The sequence below is a fragment of the Eumetopias jubatus genome, unplaced genomic scaffold (genome assembly GCF_037043125.1).
Source record: "Eumetopias jubatus isolate StellerSeaLion01/CBP00866 unplaced genomic scaffold, mEumJub1_p1.0 scaffold_9, whole genome shotgun sequence".
Taxonomy (NCBI): Eukaryota; Metazoa; Chordata; class Mammalia; order Carnivora; family Otariidae; genus Eumetopias; species Eumetopias jubatus.
Window position 1 is genome coordinate 2,779,118 of NW_028274815.1, and position 18,950 is coordinate 2,798,067.

The following is an 18,950-nucleotide window of genomic DNA, read 5'->3' on the forward strand; positions in this document are numbered from 1 at the left end:
ATTTTGATAGGGATTGCATTAAATGTGTAGACTGCTTTGGGTAGTATAGACATTTTAACAGTATTTGTTCTTTCAATCCATGAACATGGGATGTACTTCCATTTCTTTGTGTTGTCTTCAATTTCCTTCATCAGTATTGTATAATTTTCAGAGTATAGGTCTTTCATGTCTTTGGTTAGGTTTATTCCTAGATATTTTTTATTTTTTTGTGCAATTCTAAATGATACTGTTTTCTTAATTTCTCTTTATGATGCTTCTTTATGAGTGCATGGAATGCAATGGATTTCTGTAGCTTGATTTTTGTATCCTGTGACCTCACATTTTTTAGAAACATTTTCTTACCTTGCTTATACTCAGTTGTTCCAAGAGGTCATAGTTACTACACGACCATCAATATTTACCAAAATCCTTTCATTTTCCCAATAAATAATTTTGATATCAAAAGTAAGCATTTTATTTAAAAGATCTCATTGCCTTTATCCCATAGAAAAAGAGGAACATATACATGATGTGTAAGGGAGGTTCATTGTTGTAAGGGATGTTTTAAAAAGGGTCTTAACCTAATTTGAGAGTGCGTCTACCTGGACTGTCCTTACAACTGCATTTCCAGTGAGATTTTCATGGTGAAATCTTTTACCTCCATTCTGGCCTTTCAGGGAATTGTAATGTAGATTTAGGAAAAGTTTACCTTCTATTGAATTATTAGTGACATTTTCTTTCTTGGTCTATTTGGACTAGACTGGATTCCGATTCAAAACTTGGAAATATAAATTGAAGTGGAGATGAAAGCAATCACTGACATGTGTAGAGTTAACATTTTTCCATATTAATAATACAGATAACTGAAAATCAAGGAAATACTCAAATAACCTCACCTAAGTGAAATATCCCTACTCTGAGGCCACGAGATCCCGGGCAGAGCTGATGACAAACAATACAATTTTATTCTTTCTGCTTACTTCCTAGGAGGAATTTTGGGTAAGGGAGGGTGGCAGTCATGGGTGGGGTAAGCCAGCTCAGATCACAGTGATGCAGGCACCTTGGAGAAGGGGACCTGTGTGCCCTGCTAATGACCCTGCAACATGGCAAAGAATGAACGTCAACTTGAATCTGTGTTTTGAGCCCCGCACATCTGCAAGATGTTGTAGAAAGTATTTATGATATTGTAAAGGAAGTCACTAGGTTTTTGCAAATAAGTTCTTAATTTTTTTATTGTTATGTTAATCACCATACATTACATCATTAGTTTTGGATGTAGTGTTCCATGATTCATTGTTTGTGTATAACACCCAGTGCTCCACACAGAACGTGCCCTCTTTAATACCCATCACCAGGCTAACCCATCCCCCCAACCCCCTCCCCTCTAGAACCCTCAGTTTGTTTTTCAGAGTCCATTGTCTCTCATGGTTCGTCTCCCCCTCCGATTTCCCCCCGTTCGTTCTTCCCTTCTGGCTATCTTCTTTTTCTTTTTCTTAACATATATTGCATTATTTATTTCGGAGGTACAGATCTGTGATTCAACAGTCTTGCACAATTCACAGCACTTGCCATAGCACATACCCTCCCCAATGTCTATCACCCAGCCACCCCATCCCTCCCACCCCCCACCACTCAGGCAACCCTGTTTGTTTCCTGAGATTAAGAATTCCTCATATCAGTGAGGTCATATGATACATGTCTTTCTCTGATTGACTTATTTCACTCAGCATAACACCCTCCAGTTCCATCCACGTCGTTGCAAATGGCAAGATCTCATTCCTTTTGATGGCAGCATAATATTCCATTGTGTATATACACCACATCTTCTTTATCCATTCATCTGTCGATGGACATCTTGGCTCTTTCCACAGTTTGGCTATTGTGGACATTGCTGCTATAAACATCGGGGTGCCCGTACCCCTTCAGATCCCTACATTTATATCTTTGTGGTAAATACCCAGTAGTGCAATTGCTGGATTGTATGGTAGCTCTATTTTCAACTGTTTGAGGAACCTCCATACTGTTTCCCAGAGTGGTTGCACCAACTTGCATTCCCACCAACAGTGTAGGAGGGTTCCCCTTTCTCCGCATCCCTGCCAACATCTGTCATTTGCTGACTTGTTAATTTTAGCCATTCTGACTGCTGTGAGGTGGTATCTCATCGAGGTTTTGATTTGGATTTCCCTGATGCCGAGTGATGTTGAGCACTTCTTCATGGGTCTATTGGCCATTTGGATGTCTTCTTTGGAAAAAAGTCTGTTCATGTCTTCTGCCCATTTCTTGGTTGGATTATTTGTTCTTTGGGTGTTGAGTTTAGTAAGTTCTTTATAGATTTTGGATACTAGCCCTTTATCTGATATGTCATTTGCAAATATTTTCTCCCATACTGTCGGTTGTCTTTTGGTTTTGTGGACTGTATCTTTTGCTGTGCAAAAGCTTTTTATCTTGATGAAATCCCAATAGTTCATTTTTGCCCTTGCGTCCCTTGCCTTTGGCGATGTTTCTAGGAAGAAGTTGCTGCGGCTGAGTGTCGAAGAAGTTGCTGCCTGTGTTCTCCTTTAGGATTTTGATGGACTCCTGTCTCACGTTTAGGTCTTTCAACCATTTGGAGTCTATTTTTGTGTGTGGTGTAAGGAAATGGTCCAGTTTCATTCTTCTGCATGTGGCTGTCCAATTTTCCCAACACCATTTGTTGAAGAGACTGTCTTTTTTTCCATTGGACATTCTTTCCTGCTTTGTCAAAGATGAGTTGACCATAGAGTTGAGGGTCCATTTCTGGGCTCTCGATTCTGTTCCATTGATCTATGTGTCTGTTTTTGTGCCAGTACCATACTGTCTTGATGATGACAGCTTTGTAATAGAGCTGGAAGTCCGGAATTGTGATGCCGCCAGCTTTGCTTTTCTTTTTCAACATTTCTGTCTATTTGGGGGTCTTTTCTGGTTCCATACAAATTTAGGATTATTTGTTCCATTTCTTTGAAAAAAGTGGATGGTATTTTGATGGGGATTGCATTGAATGTGTAGATTGCTCTAGGGAGCATTGACATCTTCACAATGTTTGTTCTGCAAATCCATGAGCATGGAACATTTTTCCATTTCTTTGTGTCTTCTTCAATTTCTTTCCTGAGTATTTTATAGTTTTCTGAGTACAGATCCTTTACCTCTTTGGTTATATTTATTCCTAGGTATCTTATGGTTTTGGGTACAATTGTAAATGGGATCGACTCCTTAATTTTTCTCTCTTCTGTCTTATTGTTGGTGTGTAGGAATGCCAATGATTTCTGTGCATTGATTTTATATCCTGCTACTTGACTGATTTCCTGTATGAATTCTAGCAGTTTTGGGGTGGAGTCTTTTGGGTTTTCCACATACAGTATCATATCATCTGCAGAGAGTGAGAGTTTGACTTCCTCTTTGCTGATTTGGATGCCTTTGATATCTTTTTGTTGTCTGATTGCTGTGGCTAGGACTTCTAATACTATGTTGAATAGCAGTGGTGAGAGTGGACATCCCTGCCCTGTTCCTGACCTCAGGTGGAAAGCTCTCAGCTTTTCCCCATTGAGAATGATATTTGCTGTAGGTTTTCCATGGATGACTTTTATGATATTGAGGTATGTACTCTCTATCCCTATACTCTGAAGAGTTTTGATCAAGAAAGGATGCTGTACTTTGTCAAATGCTTTTTCTGCACCTCTTGAGAGGATCATATGATTCTTGTTCTTTCTTTTGTTAATATATTGTATCACGTTGATTGATTTGCAGGTGTTGAACCATCCTTGCAGCCCAGGGATAAATCCCACTTGGTCGTGGTGAATAATCCTTTTAATGTACTGTTGGATCCTATTGGCTAGGATTTTGGTGAGAATTTTTGCATCCATGTTCATCAAGGATATTGGTCTGTAATTCTCCTTTATGATGGGGTCTTTGTCTGGTTTTGGGATCAAGGTAATGGTGTCCTCATAAAATGAGTTTGGACGTTTTCCTTCCATTTCTATGTTTTGGAACAGTTTCAGGAGAATAGGTATTAATTCTTTAAATGTTTAGTAGAATTCCCCTGGGAAGCCATCTGGCCCTGGGCTTTTGTTTGTTGGGAGATTTTTGATGACTGCTTCAATTTCCTTAGTGGTTATAGATCTGTTCAGGTTTTCTATTTCTTCCTGGTTCAGCTTTGGCCGTTGATACATCTCTAGGAATGCACCCATCTCTTCCAGGTTATCTAATTTGGGGGCATAGAGTTGCTCATAATATGTTCTTATAATTGTTTTTATGTCTTGGTGTTGGTTGTGATCTCTCTTTCATTCATGATTTTGTTGATTTGGGTCATTTCTCTTTTCTTTTTGATAGGTCTGGCCAGGGGTTTATCAATCTTGTTAATTCTTCCAAAGAACCAGCTCCTAGTTTCGTTGATCTGTTCTACTGTTCTTTTGGTTTCTGTTTCATTGATTTCTGCTCTGATCTTTATTATTTCTCTTGTCCTGCTGGGTTTAGGCTTTATTTGCTGTTTTTTCTCCAGCTCCTTTAGGTGTAGGGTTAGATTGTGTATTTGAGACCTTCCTTGTTTCTTGAGAAAGGCTTGTATTGCTATATACTTTCCTCTCAGGACTGCCTTTGCTGCATCCCAAAGATTTTGAACGGTTGTGTTTTCATGTTCATTGGTTTCCATGAATTTTTTAAATTCTTCTTTTATTTCCTGGCTGACCCATTCATTCTTTAGCAGGATGCTCTTTAGCCTCCATGTATTTGAGTTCTTTCCGACTTTCCTCTTGTGATTGAGTTCTAGTTTCAAAGCATTGTGGTCTGAAACTATGCAGGGAATGATCCCAATCTTTTGGTACTGGTTGAGACCTGATTTGTGATCTAGGATGTGATCTATTCTGGAGAATGTTCCATGGGCACTAGAGAAGAATCTGTACTCCGTTGCTTTGGGATGGAATGTTCTGAATATGTCTGTGAAGTCCATTTGGTCCAGTTTGTCATTTAAAGTCTTTATGTCCTTGTTGATCTTTTGCTTAGATGATCTGTCCATTTCAGTGAGGGGGTGTTAAAGTCCCCCACTATTATTGTATTGTTGTCAAAGTGTTTCTTCGCTTTTGTTATTAATTGCCTTATATAATTGGCTGCTCCCATGTTAGGGGCATAGATATTTACAATTGTTAGATCTTCTTGTTGGATAGACCCTTTAAGTAGGATATAGTGTCCTTCTTCATCTCTTATTACAGTCTTTGTTTTAAAATCTAATTTGTCTGATAGAAGGATTGCCACTCCAGCTTTCTTTTGGTGTCCATTAGCATGGTACATGGTTTTCCACCCCCTCACTTGTAATCTGGGGGTGTCTTTGGGTCTAAAATGAGTCTCTTGCAGACAGCATATTGATGGGTCTTGTTTTTTAATCCAATCTGATAGCCTGTGTCATTTGATTGGGGCATTTAGCCCATTTACATTCAGGGTAACTATTGAAGGATATGAATTTAGTGCCATTGTATTGCCTGTAAGGTGACTGTGACTGTATATTGTCTGTATTCCTTTCTAGTATATGCTGCTTTTAGGCTCTCTCTTTGCTTAGAGGACCCCTTTCAATATTTCTTGGAGGGCTGGTTTCATGTTTGCACATTCCTTTAGATTTTGTTTGTCCTGGAAGCTTTTTATCTCTCCTTCAATTTTCAAGTTGAGCTTCGCTGGATATACTATTCTTGGCTGCATATTTTTCTCATTTAGTGCTCTGAAGATATCATGCCAGTTCTTTCTGGCCTGCCAGGTCTCTGTGGATAGGTCTATTGCCAATCTAATGTTTCTACCATTATAGGTTACATATTTCTTCTCCCAAGGTGCTTTCAGGATTTTCTCTTTGTCTCTGAGACTCATAAGTTTTGAGTATTAGATGTCGGGGTGTTGACCTATTTTTATTGATTTTGAGAGTGTTTCTCTGTGCCTCCTGGATTTTGATGCCTGTGTCCTTCCCCACATTAGGGAAGTTCTCTGCTATAATTTGCTCCAATATACCTTCTGCCCCTCTCTCTCTTCTTCTGGGATCCCAATTATTCTAATGTTGTTTTGTCTTATCGTATCACTTATCTCTCGAATTCTGCCCTCGTGATCCTGTAGTTTTTTCTCTCTCTTTTTCTCAGCTTCTTTATTTTCCATCATTTGGTCTTCTATATCGCTTATTCTCTCTTCTGCCTCCCATTTATCCTAGCAGTTAGTGCCCCCATTTTTTATTGCACTTCATTAATAGCCTTTTTGATTTCGATTTGGTTAGATTTTAGTTCTTTTATTTCTCCAGGATGCGTTTCTCTAATAACTTCCATGCTTTTTTCAAGCCCAGCTAGTATCTTTAAGTCATGATTCTGAACTCTAGGTCCGACATTGCACTAATGTCCCTATTGAGTACGTCCCTGGCTGACGGTACTACCTCTTGTTCTTTTTGCTGAGGTGATTTTTTTCTTCTTTTCATTTGGTCCAGAGGAGAATAGATGAATGAGAGAACAAAATGCTAACAGGTTAACAACGTCCCCAGCAAATATACTGTATACAAATCAGAAAAGACCTGAAACCAGGGGAAAAGAAAGGGAAGGAAAGAAAAAAGAAAGAGAGAGAAAAAAAGAAAAAGATAAAGATAAAAACAAAGAAAAACAGAACAAAACAAAAACAGAATATGATCAAATATGATCAGGCTGGTACACAGATCAGTGCCACACACTAGATTTTGGCTGTATTTTGGTCTGTTAGAAGAAAGTGCCTCCTAATTTTAAAGAAAGAGAGACATATATGTACAAAATAAGGGTTGATACAATGAAGGGATGGAAGATGACTGTAAAGATGAAAATCATAAAAGATTTTATAAAGAATTGTTAAGATAAGAAGTTGTTTGAAAAAAGAAAGAGGATTTAAAAAAAAGAAAAAAAAAGGGAGAGAATTTGATCAGGTAGGAGACTAGAACAAAGCCATACACTAGTGATTTACGGTATATTTTGATCTGTTAGAAGAAACTGTATCTCAAAATTTTAAAGAGAGAACAACTTATATATATATGCCAAAAATAAGGGTATGTACTATGAAGGGATAGAATATGACTCTAAAAATGATAAATAAAAATGGGTTTTTTTTTTCCAAAAAGGGATTGATAAGATGTTGGTTGAAAAAGGGAAAAAGAAAAATTAAAGAAAAAAAACAGTTAAAAAATTAACTTTGAAAAACTAATGAATCTTGGTAAAAAAGCCATGAATTCTATGTGCAGTATTCCCCTAGCGCTGGAGTTCTCCCGTTCTCCTTGATCGGTAAACTTGGTCTTGGCTTGCTGGCTGTTTGCGCTGATCTTCTGGGGGAGGGGCCTGTTGCCGTGGTTCCCAAATGTCTTTGCCGGAGGCGGAATTGCCCCGCCCTTGTCAGTCCGGGCTAAGCAAGCTGCTCGGGTTTGCTCTCGGGAGCTTTTGTTCCCTGCAAGCTCTCGGTACAGCTTTGGAGGACCAGGGTGAAAATGGTGGCCTCCCAGTCTCTGCCTGGAGGAGCCGAGTACTCGGGGCCCCGCTCCTCAGGGCGCCCCCAGAGAAAAGCAGTCACTCCCGCGTCCCCGGTCTCCGGCCGCACTCCGTGCTCACCCGGCCTGTGACCGAGCGTTGCCATCTCTGGCACCCGACCCCGTGTGGAATCTCCAAACCCAGCAGATCCCTGTGGTGGCTCCCGCGCCGCTCCTCCTGGGGGAGGAAGGGGAGTCTCCCCGGCTCTGCCGCTTGTTGGGTCCCTGCTGGAGGAGCAGTGGCCCGACTGGGCCGCGGATCACAGTTTATGGCCACCCCGAGCTGAGAACCCGCGCCTCGGCTCCGTCTCTGCAGCCGGCTTCCCCGCTCCGATCCCTGGGAGCTCTGCCGCACTCAGGCACCCCCGGTCTTTCTGTGACCCCGAGGGTCCTGAGACCCCACTGTCCCGCGAGGGTTCCACGCCCCGCTTAGCCACTGGAGCGACGTCCCTCCGCGGAGCCGACTTCTCAAAGGTCCGATTTTGTGCTCCGCGGCTCTAGCACTTGCCAGAAGCGGCCGACGGAGGCCCCCTCCCCCGCCGTCTCTCCTCCCGAACATCGCCTCGGATTCACTTCTCCGCACGTCCTACCTTCCAGTAAGCGGTCGCTTTTCTGTTCAGAGTGTTATTACTCTTCTTATCTTCGATCTCCTGTTGAGTTCGTAGGTGTTCAGAATGGTTTAATCCCTATTCAGCTCAATTCCTGAGACCAGACGAAATCCAGGTCTCCTAGTCCTCCCCCATCTTGCTCTGCCCCCAGTCAAGTTTTTAATGTTTAATCTGAGACGGTGTAAGGACTTACGGATTGTTTGCTGCAGGCTTTCCCCGGTGCTGCAAGCCAAATCGAACAGTTTTATTGAAAAGAATGATAAAATGCAAATAGAGAAATACGTCATTTTTCTCTCATTTTTAAGCAATGCTAAATTTTGCAAAAGTGATTTTCCATACATGTGATGCCTCTGAAGATAAAGCACAATTTCTTCATTTTGAAAATCCTGTCTCCTGATGAAATCAGCCATCGTTTTGCACACAGTAAATCTCTTTGCTGTGCTGTTTTCTGTTTTCGGAGAGGATTGAGGTCCCAGGCTTCTGTCTCTTTGCAAAGTGGCTCCTGCTGCTGCCTTCTGGGTTCTCCTGGGAGCTCTGTGTGGTTTGTCCTGCCCTCTCTCATGGTGGGACTCGGAGTGCCTCCTGCGGCTGTCAGCATCTTGCTCCTAACTCACTCACAGGCGGGAGGCAGAGGGATGCTCGCTGGAAACGCACCAACGGGCTCCGAGGGGGACATTAAGACTCCCATGGACAGGTCAGGGAAGCGCTGCTTCTGGCATTTTGGATCTCAGGTCAGGGAGAGGCTGCTTCCAGCATTAGGGATCTCAGGTCAGGGAGTATGTTCTTTTGGGAGTCTGTCTTCCACTTACTGTGATCCATGTGGGATTTGTGGGATGACCCGGTCTATGTGGGATTTGTGGGGTGACCCTGTCCATGTGGGATTTGTGGGGTGACCCGGAGGCTGGCGGCCTGGGCGGTGAAAGAATTCACTGGAGGCAGAACAAAGGAGACAGAAGTTTATTGAATATGCTGCAAGGTAGCAGCGGGTGGGCAGCAAAGGGGAGACTGTCTGCCACGAGGCGGTTGGGGGGTGCTGTAGTTAAGGGGGGAAGGTTAGGAAGTATGGGAATGTATGGAATTTTCCTTTTTTGGTACCTGTGCCTGGTTGTAAGTGGCCACTGGTCAGCGAGGGCCTGTGGGTATTTCGAGGTGGGTCTCCGATGAGTCTGCGCTCAGCCTGGCGGTGGCGTGGGCCCTTCTGCCTCACGCGGGCTCCTTCTACTCCGGTCTGCTGCCTGAAAGCAGCCTCGGGGGGATTCTTCTGTCTTGTAGGGACCGGCCAGTTGTCCCTTTCCCTTGCTGGGCAGTGGTCAGCATTACAGATGGAATACTGCATGTTTATCCATTCCCCAGTTGAAGGACTTTGGGTTTTGCCCAATTTTTTGCAATTTTGAAAAGAGCTGCTCTGGACATTTATGCACTGATTGGGTAAATACCCAGGAGTGAGATTGCTGGGTTTTGTGGTAAAAACATATTTAACTTCGGGACATAAAGAACTGGCCAACTTTCCCTCAGCAGCTGTCCCATTCTGCCCTCCTGCGAGAAACCCCACTTGTTCATGATGTATTATCTTTCGTTACACATAGTCAGGTTTAATGTGTTAATATCTGTGAAGGATCCCACTGTCTGTTTTCATGAGGGCTATTAGTCTGCCGTTTTCTTGCGATGCCTTTGTTTGGTTTGACATCAGAGTGAGGCAGGCCCCAGAAAGGGTCCCCCAGTGGTGTTTTCTCATGATCATGCTGGGGTTTTGGAAGAATGTTGCAGAGGTGAAGTGCCCTTCTTGTATCATATTGGAGGACATCCATGTGGCATCCCCAGTAAGAGCAACCTTCATTTTTGGGTGACGTGGTGTTATCAGGTTCTCCTCTGTAAACTTACTATTCATGCCTTTCCTACTCTGTGTGTTGGAAGCGAGTTGCTAAGTCTCACCTCCAAAGGAAGTAAAGTGTGAATTCACCACCACCTCATAGGGAATATGTGCTTCTTATCTCCAATTTAGTTATTTATTCAATCATTTATTCACATCATTATGGACTTCTGTATATTTATTTTCTACTTTGGGTTCTAATCCAGTATTACATTATTTGTTGTTCTAATTTTTCCAGTTTTGGCCACTGTATTTTTTTCAGCCTGGCTCCTGGATCCTTTGATGTGTTTTGTTATTTTAAGAACTTCCTTTCTTCTGTTACTACGAGTTAGCCCACAGGCCCCTCCCTCTGTTTCCTCTGCCCTGGCCATGGAATCAGCCATTCATCCAGGGAGTGCTAGCTGTGTGCCCCCAGGCTTGTTGCACTCACTCTGATCTGATCTGTGATCTGCGTCTGAAATCTTCCTACCCCTTGTCTTCTCCCACACTCCACCCTAGGGCAGCTGGTGCTCAGGCGCTGTCTCTCCTTGGCAGAGTCTGTCTGCTGGATTCTAGGCTAGTAGGTTTCCCTGTGGTCTCAACTCTCTGATGAGTTCAAGAAAATTGTAATTTCATAGATTTTTTTCACTTTTTCTTGCTGTTAGGATAGGAGGGACTCTCTTTCCAGTTTTCCACTTTGCACAGTAAAGCTGGGTCCTTTCTGACATGGGAAATGTTGGGGAGGACGAGATGGTGGTGGACAGCTTGGAGTGGCCCACGGGAATCTGTAAACTGGGTCCATAGGTCCCGTTCTCCAGCTCGGTCCCTGAACTGCACAGAGTGAAAAGTCCAGCAGACTGGGGCTGGAGCTTGAGGCCAGACGAGGGGAACTTGTCTCATGCATGGGGATCCATGGGCTTCTTTGCTCTTGGTCTGGACTCACAGGCCAGGCTAGAGTCAAGGTGGCACTTGCCGTTTCATAGAAACGTAGGTAGCCTTCCAGTGCGGCTGTCATGTTTTGGCAAATCATTGTTGAGTGCATTAATATCTCCAGTAGACTAAACTTTGTTGCAGACCTCGGTCCTCAGGGTCTGGTTGTGGCTGAGCGTCTCGCTCCTGAGGACTCCTGCTTATAGTTCAGAGAATAAAGTTTCAGCTGCTAACACTGATGGTTTCTATTTCAGGAAGACAATTCACGAATGTCTTTTAAGAAAAGTGTTCCCTTAAGACACAACACGAAGACAAAAGGTATGTCATGTAGATGGTGAAGAAATAGAAATGTGTATATTCTGTAATAATTCAGCCATGGGTGTGGATACTGGTATGATCCTATTATATAAACAGCAAGTCATTCTTGTCTCTGGAAATATAGTTAAAATATGCAGAGAACATTCAGTAGACAAAAGGTCTTACTTCTTGCTCACCATACCTTCCTGGCCCCCCACCCCAACCCTGTAACAGTAACATCACCAAATTAGAAATTCTTTCCTAAATTGTTTTCATAACTGTTTACTTATAGTCATAACTTTTTAGATTTGTAGTTCTATTTATTTAAAAATTTTTTTAAAGATTTTATTTATTTGACACAGAGAGAGAGAGCAAGCATGAGGGAGCTGCAAAGGGAGAGGGAGAAGCAGACTCCCCGCTGAGCAGGGAGCCTGATGCAAGACTTGATCCCAGGACCCTGAGACCCTGACTTGAGCCAAAAGCACCCCTAGATTTGTAGTTTTAAAAGAAGTTTGATGTATATGCCTTTCTGGTGTAACATATTGGCCATGAAGAGTAGGAACTGACATTTTACAGTATTAAATGACATAAAGCTTGGGAAACGCTTTGCAAATTGTAAAAATCGTATGGACGTAGGAACTGTCTTTTCATTATGTAAGTTGGATATTTTACAGATGAGGGGGCTGAGGCACAGAGTGGGTAGGTATCCTTTCCAAGGTCACATGTTATTTCCCATTTCTGAATTCTCCTGTTGCAGCAGAACTTGGATGGCGTGTCTTCTGGGGTCTGAAGGTCTCGTGTCCATGGGTAGGGGCAGAGGACCCTGAGGTTCATGCCGTAGCCTTGAATCATGGCTTGGATCTTTATCAGTAACTACTGTGCTCTTTGGTTGTGATTTAGTCCCCAAAACAGAACACCTGCAGCCCCTTTCCCTTGAAAGGGTGGTGATTACAGTTCCGTGAGATAATAGTGTCTTCTGAGATTATCTCATAGCAGGGATTACCTAGCTCTGTTTGTTGCCTCCGCTTCTTCTGTGGACCTGAGTGTGAGGACCTGGGCATTGTTCCCCTTGAAGAAAGATAGAGGGGTGTCTACACAGGAGAGGCTGAAGGGAGCTCTGCTGGCTCGTAGGGAGGAGATGCGCCCAAACTCCCTAGTCCTGTGGGTGGACTGTCACCTCTCATGTCTCACCAGCTAATGTCTCTTAGCACTGTTCACGGCTAAAATAAACTAGCTGTCCAAAGAGCCTTGAGGGTTCTATGTGAAGGAGGAGAGCACTGGGTTCTTGTTGGGTAGAGCCGCCAAGGAGCAGAGGGGGGATGGCATCTGGGGACCAGAGCGGCTGGGCTACAGGAGGGGCAGTGGTTTTCAGGCTCCCAGACAGGAGTGAGGTTCTTTGTGCCAGCTGACCTTTTATATTATTTCCCGTCTGTGGACGGGGAGTGGGGGGCACAGGCTGACTGAGGACCCATCCTACCTTATTATGTTTGGGGCTTCAATTTTAAATTTTCATTATAATTGTTTATATCTCCACAATCAGAATCTTTGAACAATTTCTTTTTTTTTTTAAGATCTTAATTATTTATTTGAGAGACAGAGAGAGAGTGAGCATGAGCGGGGGGAGTGGCAGAGGCAGAGGGAAAAGCAGGCTCCCCGATGAACAGGGAGCCCGATGCAGGGCTTGATCCCAGGACCCTGAGATCATGACCTGAGCTAAAGGCAGACACTGAACTAGCTGAGCCACCTGGGCGTCCTTCAAAAACAATTCCTATTGGATGTTGGGGAAATAGAATCTCCAGTGAATGTTGGGGAATGCCTACCCCTTGATTTTCGACTCTTCTTGGTAACTTAAGAGGAAAATCATCATTCAGTATGATAAATGCCAACAAGATGATCAGAGAATTGTTTTGTTTTGTTTTGAAGAAAGGAGGTGGTTTATAAAGTGCATCCCTTGAATGGTACAACTGGAAGGTGGGGTTTGCCTGGCTTGGGGTGCACATGAGGGCCCCCGATAGCCACCTCATGGCCAAAGGAAACTGGCTGGGCACCACGGGTAAGCCGGCCGGAGTGTCCATTCAGTTGTAGAGTATGGGTCTGAACGACGGCGTCTCTGTTCGTTATTTGATTTTTAACTGAAGGATGCTCTTCAGGTGACAGTTCACGCCCGAGAAATCTTGGTGGGCAACACCTAACCTGTCCCCCCTCCCAGTCCCTCCTGTGCTCTTCTCTGCACTCCAGGTCTGGAGTACTTTAAAAAATCCCATTAAATGCTATAGGCTTTTATGGAGCCTTAAGTGTAGGAGACATATACTGAACCATCTGGTTTAACAGCACTTTAAAAATACACATGGATTCCAGAACACCTCCATAGATATTTCCTTTCGATTTTTATTTTCATTTCAGCAGCCTCGCTAGGTGACACTCCTCATTTTCCGGAGGGGAACAGAATGACAACCTGCCTTGTCCTCGGTGACACAGGTGACAGAAGGAACAGCAGAAATTCAAGCAAATCCATCTCTCTCCCCCCCATTGTTGGTGAGGTGCAGTGCTGGCCGCAGGGCCGGGCTGGTGCCTCCCATGGGCCTGGTCCTGCACACACTGGCCTGCCAGAGGGTTCGCCTCTCACGCCAGCACGGAGTCGCCTTGAAGAGGTGGCTGCGAGTGATTTTATGACCACTCCGGTTGGTTTCCAGGTGGCCAAGTTATCTCTGGGCTCTGCTCCATGGATCTGTGCTTCAGTGACAGGCTTCAAGGTCTCCGGGCACTTTTTCACTCAAGTAGAGGCCACAGGGCTGTTGGAATTAATCAGCCAATCTGAGGCCACCAGAGATTGTGGCCCGATGCAAAGACTGATTTGGGAGAAGGGAATGAGCTCATTTCATACCTCACTTAAAAAATGTCACCTTTCCTACCGAATGCTCGTGGCTGTTAGTGGCCATCTGTTCTGTCGACCTCCACAGAAGCAGGGGCTCGAGGCCCCCGGTTCTGGCCAGTTGGAACTCGTGTTTCCAGAACAGTGCTGTGCCTTCTTACATTTTGTTCGCATTTGCAAAATTCGTTTTTCTGGGGCCATGAGGCCATTTTAAGTCCCTGAGGTTTAATCCAAGGCAGTAGTAAGTTTGTTTGTTTTATGTTACGGGGAATAATTTTTGGCCATGTCCCACTGCTGTTATTTTTGCTTGTTTTTGAGAATTGGGAAGTAGAGGGATATTTGGAGTGAAGGAACAAAAGAAGCAGAAGGAAAGACCAGTATTTTTTCCTCTGTGATTTTCAACTTTTTACTTTGCTTCTGAGGGTTCCCAGTTCCAGGGCCAAAGCCAGGGAACAAGCACGATGCTGCCCAGCACCCAGGTGCCTGGCTCAGAAACCTCCCTGCGCAGCCTCCATGCAACGGGTCCTCACCTGTCGCTCCTCCGTGTGCTGAAGGCTCGGCAGCCCCCAGGCAGAGCGTGGCCAGGCCAGACTCTCAGGCTCTTTGGAGTCTTCATTAGATGTCTTTTGTTTTCCTTCCTATGATTTTAGTAAATCTGGAAACTTACGAATCATTTAAAATAAAATTGTAACTTACTGATTGTCATTCAAAGAGCTACTAATGGTTGGTGAGACTTTGGGTCCAGCAGGCAGGGTGGGCCTCATAAAGAGCAGAGAACACGTACCCAGTGACCGGCTTGCTTTTTTGATCAACACCTTTTTAGGTCAAAAGCACCTCATGATTTTGTGTGCTTTTCTTAAGCGTGGTCTGTTTTGACCACGTCTTTTGACTTGTGGTAACAGCCTGCTCTGGCCAAATTAATTAAGATTGTTTATTTTTTTAACTCTCATTTCCTATCTTTGGGTAAAGCGAGGGGACTTCCTTGCCCGAACCAGGCTTCTGCTCATCCCCTGCTGTTTTTATGAATCTCATCAGAGTGACCCCGAGCAGATTGGTGATTGGGTTTCAGGGCTGTCAGCCCTCATGGCCCCTTCCCTGTCTCCTGGCCCCCCAGTGGGTCCTTCCCTGCTCTTCTCTCTTCCTATCGGGTGGCCAGTAGATAAGGCCTCTGCTCTGGGGAACTGTTACCAGTTATTTACACTGTAGTGTGAAGCTAAGTTGGTGTCCCAACTTCCCTTGTACATGGACGCCACCTTTGCTTTGAAGAACCTGACTACTGGTTAAGTAGGTGTGGGAAGGAAGTAGTTGAGCTCTAAGGTGTGTGAGGCCAGCCCTGGTCAGTAGGGGAGGGTGTTAACCAAGCAGAAAATGACTGCACTGAATGCACACCTTATTTGACCCAGGATAAGGAACACTGAGAGAAAAGCAGATGGTTACCATTGGCTTGGTGTCTGGCCCTGGTTTGCGTTTCTCCATCTACCCATCAACGTGTCTGAGTGCTTCTGTGTGATCTTCGGTCTTTGGTAGGCAGTAACTTAGCCAGTGTGCATTTCTCTCCATTCCGTACATTATAAGTGCTGTTATTTGAGAGGTTTTATTTTCTTTGGCAAATTCATTTAGTGATATTCTGTGATCTTTTATGTAGGTATAAAATGGTGCTTAGACTAAACCTGGTGCAGAGGAGAGTGAGGGCTGAGCATCCAGAAGTAGTCCTGGAGCCTGCTGTCTCCTGGCTGTGTCAGCTCAGACCGGTCCCGGGGCCCCAGTGCTCGCGGGTAAGAGGGGGCCATGGCATCAGACACTCCCTTCTGGTTCCAGTTGGGCTGGATTTGTGCAATCTGAGTGTGGTTTAGCTGCTCCTATCCGCTCTTCTCAGCTGATGAGCATGTGAGGAGCTGCCCCATCCCTCGTGATGCTGCCCACCCGAGGGCCTGACTTTAGTTCACTGGGGGTTGTTTGAGTTTTGAATCTAATCTTTGCCTTTAGACAGAACCTGAGCCAAGTAATTCTAGAGAAAAGTGTTCACTATACTTTTCTCCTTAGATACTTTACTTACTCCTAAACCTAAGTCATTTCTGAGAACCTAAGATCTCTGTCTTTCTTGGGCTAGCCAGACTAATTCAGTTCCAGTATAGTAATTGATCTACAGTCATTCTTGGGAGATCCTGTGGGTTTGGTTCCAGAGCGCCACAATAGAGCAAATGTTCCAGTAAAGCGAATATTGCAGTAAAGCAAAGTCAGATGAAGGTTTTGGTTTTCTACTGTACAAGAAAGTTACATTTACACCATATTGTAGTCTGTTAAGTGTGTAATAGCATTATGTTTAAAAATCAGTGTACAAGACACCAAGACACCACTTTGCTGCCTCCCAGGTCAGAGTGCCCTCCAGATAGCAATGGCAATGGGGGGGCAACAGAGACCCACAAAACACCAGGTCTGTTTATGACTGCTTAGCCATATCAGCAGGAGAAACAAAAGCTTCCTAAATAAGCAAGAGTTCTGGATCCTGCAGACTCAGTAAAATTTCTTTTACTTAAAGAGCAAGTCTTTCTTGGGGGGCGGAGCAAGATGGCGGAGGAGTAGGAGACCTAGATTTCCTCTGGTCTCAGGAATTCAGCTGAATAGGGATCCAACCATTCTGAACACCTACGAACTCAACAGGAGATCGAAGAGGAGAGTAGCAACAACTCTCTGAACAGAGAAGCGACCACTTACTGGAAGGTAGGACGTGCGGAGAAGTGAATCCGAGGCGATATTCGGGAGGATAGACGGCGGGGGAGGGGCCTCCGTCGGCCGCTTCTGGCAAGTGCTAGAGCCGCGGAGCACAAAATCGGACCTTCTAGAAGCCGGCTCCGCTGAGGGACGTCGCTCCAGTGGCTAAGCGGGGGGTGGAACCCTCGCGGGACAGTGGGGTCTCAGGACCCTCGGGGTCACAGAAAGACCGGGGGTGCCTGAGTGCGGCAGAGTTCCCAGGGATCGGAGCGGGGAAGCCGGCTGCAGAGACGGAGCCGAGGCGCGGGCTCTCAGCTCGGGGTGGCCATAAACTGTGATCCGCAGCCCAGTCAGGCCACTGCTCCTCCAGCAGGGACCCCACAAGCGGCAGAGCCGGGGAGACTCCCCTTCCTCCCCCGGGAGGAGCGGCGCGGGAGCGCACCGCAGGGATCTGCTGGGTTTGGAGACTCCACACGGGGTCGGGGGCCAGAGATAGAAACGCTCGGTCACAGGCCGGGTGAGCGCGGAGTGCGGCCGGAGACCGGGGACACGGGAGTGACTGCTGTTCTCTGGGGGCGCACTGAGGAGCGGGGCCCCGAGTTCTCAGCTCCTCCGGGCGGAGATTGGGAGGCCACCATTTTTGCCCTGGTCCTCCAAAGCTGTACCGAGAGCTTGCAGGGAACAAAAAGCTCCTGAGATCAAACCCGAGCAGCTTGCTTAGCCTGGACCGACAAGGGCGGGGCAATTCCGCCTCCGGCAAAGATATTTGGGAACCACGGCAACAGGCCCCTCCCCCAGAAGATCAGCACGAACAGCCAGCAAGCCAAGACCAAGTTTACCGATCAAGGAGAACGGGAGAACTCCAGCGCTAGTGGAATACTGCACATAGAATTCATGGCTTTTTTTTACAATGATTCATTAGTTCATCAAAGTTAATTTTTTTAATTGTTTTTTTTTTTATTTTTCTTTTTCCCTTTTTCAACCAACATCTTATTAATCCCTTTTTTAAAAAAAACATTTTTTATTTTTCATTTTTAGTGTCATATTTTATCCCTTCATAGTAGTTACCCTTATTTTTGGCATATATATATATAAGTTGTTCTCTATTTAAAATTTGACATACAGTTTCTTCTAACAGATCAAAATATACCCTAAATCACTAGTGTATGGCTTTGTTCTAGACTCCTGCCTGATCACATTCTCTCCCTTTTTTCTTTTTTAAATCTGCTTTCTTTTTTCAAACAACTTATCAATTCCTTTTATAAAATCTTTTATAATTTTCATCTTTACAGTCATCTTCCATCCCTTCAGCGTATCAACCCTTATTTTGTACATATATGTCTTTCTTCCTTTAAAATTTTAGGAGGCACTTTTTTCTAACAGACCAAAATACGCCCAAAATCTAGTGTGTGGCACTGATCTATGCACTAGCCTGATCATATTTGATCATATTCTGCTTTTTTTGTATTGTTCTGTTTTTGTTTTTATCTTTTTTTTCTCTTTCTTTTTTCTTTCCTTCCCTTTCTTTTCCCCTGGTTTCAGGTCTTTTCTGATTTGTATACAGTATATTTGCTGGGGACGTTGTTAACCTGTTAGCATTTTGTTCTCTCATTCATCTATTCTCCTCTGGACAAAATGACAAGACGAAAAAAATCACCTCAGCAAAAAGAACAAGAGGTAGTACCGTCTGCCAGGGACCTACTGAATACGGTTATTAGTACGGTGTCGGACCAGGAGTTCAGAATCATGACTTTAAAGATACTAGCTGGGCTTGAAAAAAGTGTGGAAGTTATTAGAGAAACCCTTTCTGGAGAAATAAAGGAACTAAAATCTAACGAAGTTGAAATCAAAAAGGATATTGATGAGGTGCAATAAAAAATGGGGGCACTAACTCCTAGGATAAATGAGGCAGAAGAGAGAATCAGCGATATAGAAGACCAAATGATGGAATATAAAGAGGCTGAGAAAAAGAGAGATAAACAACTACAGGATCACGAGGGCAGAATTCGAGAGATAAGCGATATGATAAGACGAAACAACATTAGAATAATTGGGATCCCAGAAGAAGAAGAAAGAGAGAGAGGGGCAGAAGGTATATTGGAGCAAATTAGAGCAGAGAACTTCCCTAATGTGGGGAAGGAAACAGGCATCAAAATCCAGGAGGCACAGAGAACCCCTCTCAAAATCAAT

The 18,950-nt window shown here is 44.4% G+C and overlaps 1 protein-coding gene across 1 annotated transcript in view; it reads left to right on the top strand.

Annotated features, from left to right (window-relative positions):
- The window catches only part of DCDC2C (doublecortin domain containing 2C), a 123,208-nt gene that overhangs the window by 82,667 nt on the left and 21,591 nt on the right, over positions 1 to 18,950 (top strand). Inside the window, exon 11 of the mRNA XM_088026159.1 lies at positions 11,134 to 11,197. Coding sequence (XP_087882285.1) covers positions 11,134 to 11,197 — 64 coding nt within the window. The remainder of the gene's footprint in view (positions 1 to 11,133; positions 11,198 to 18,950) is intronic.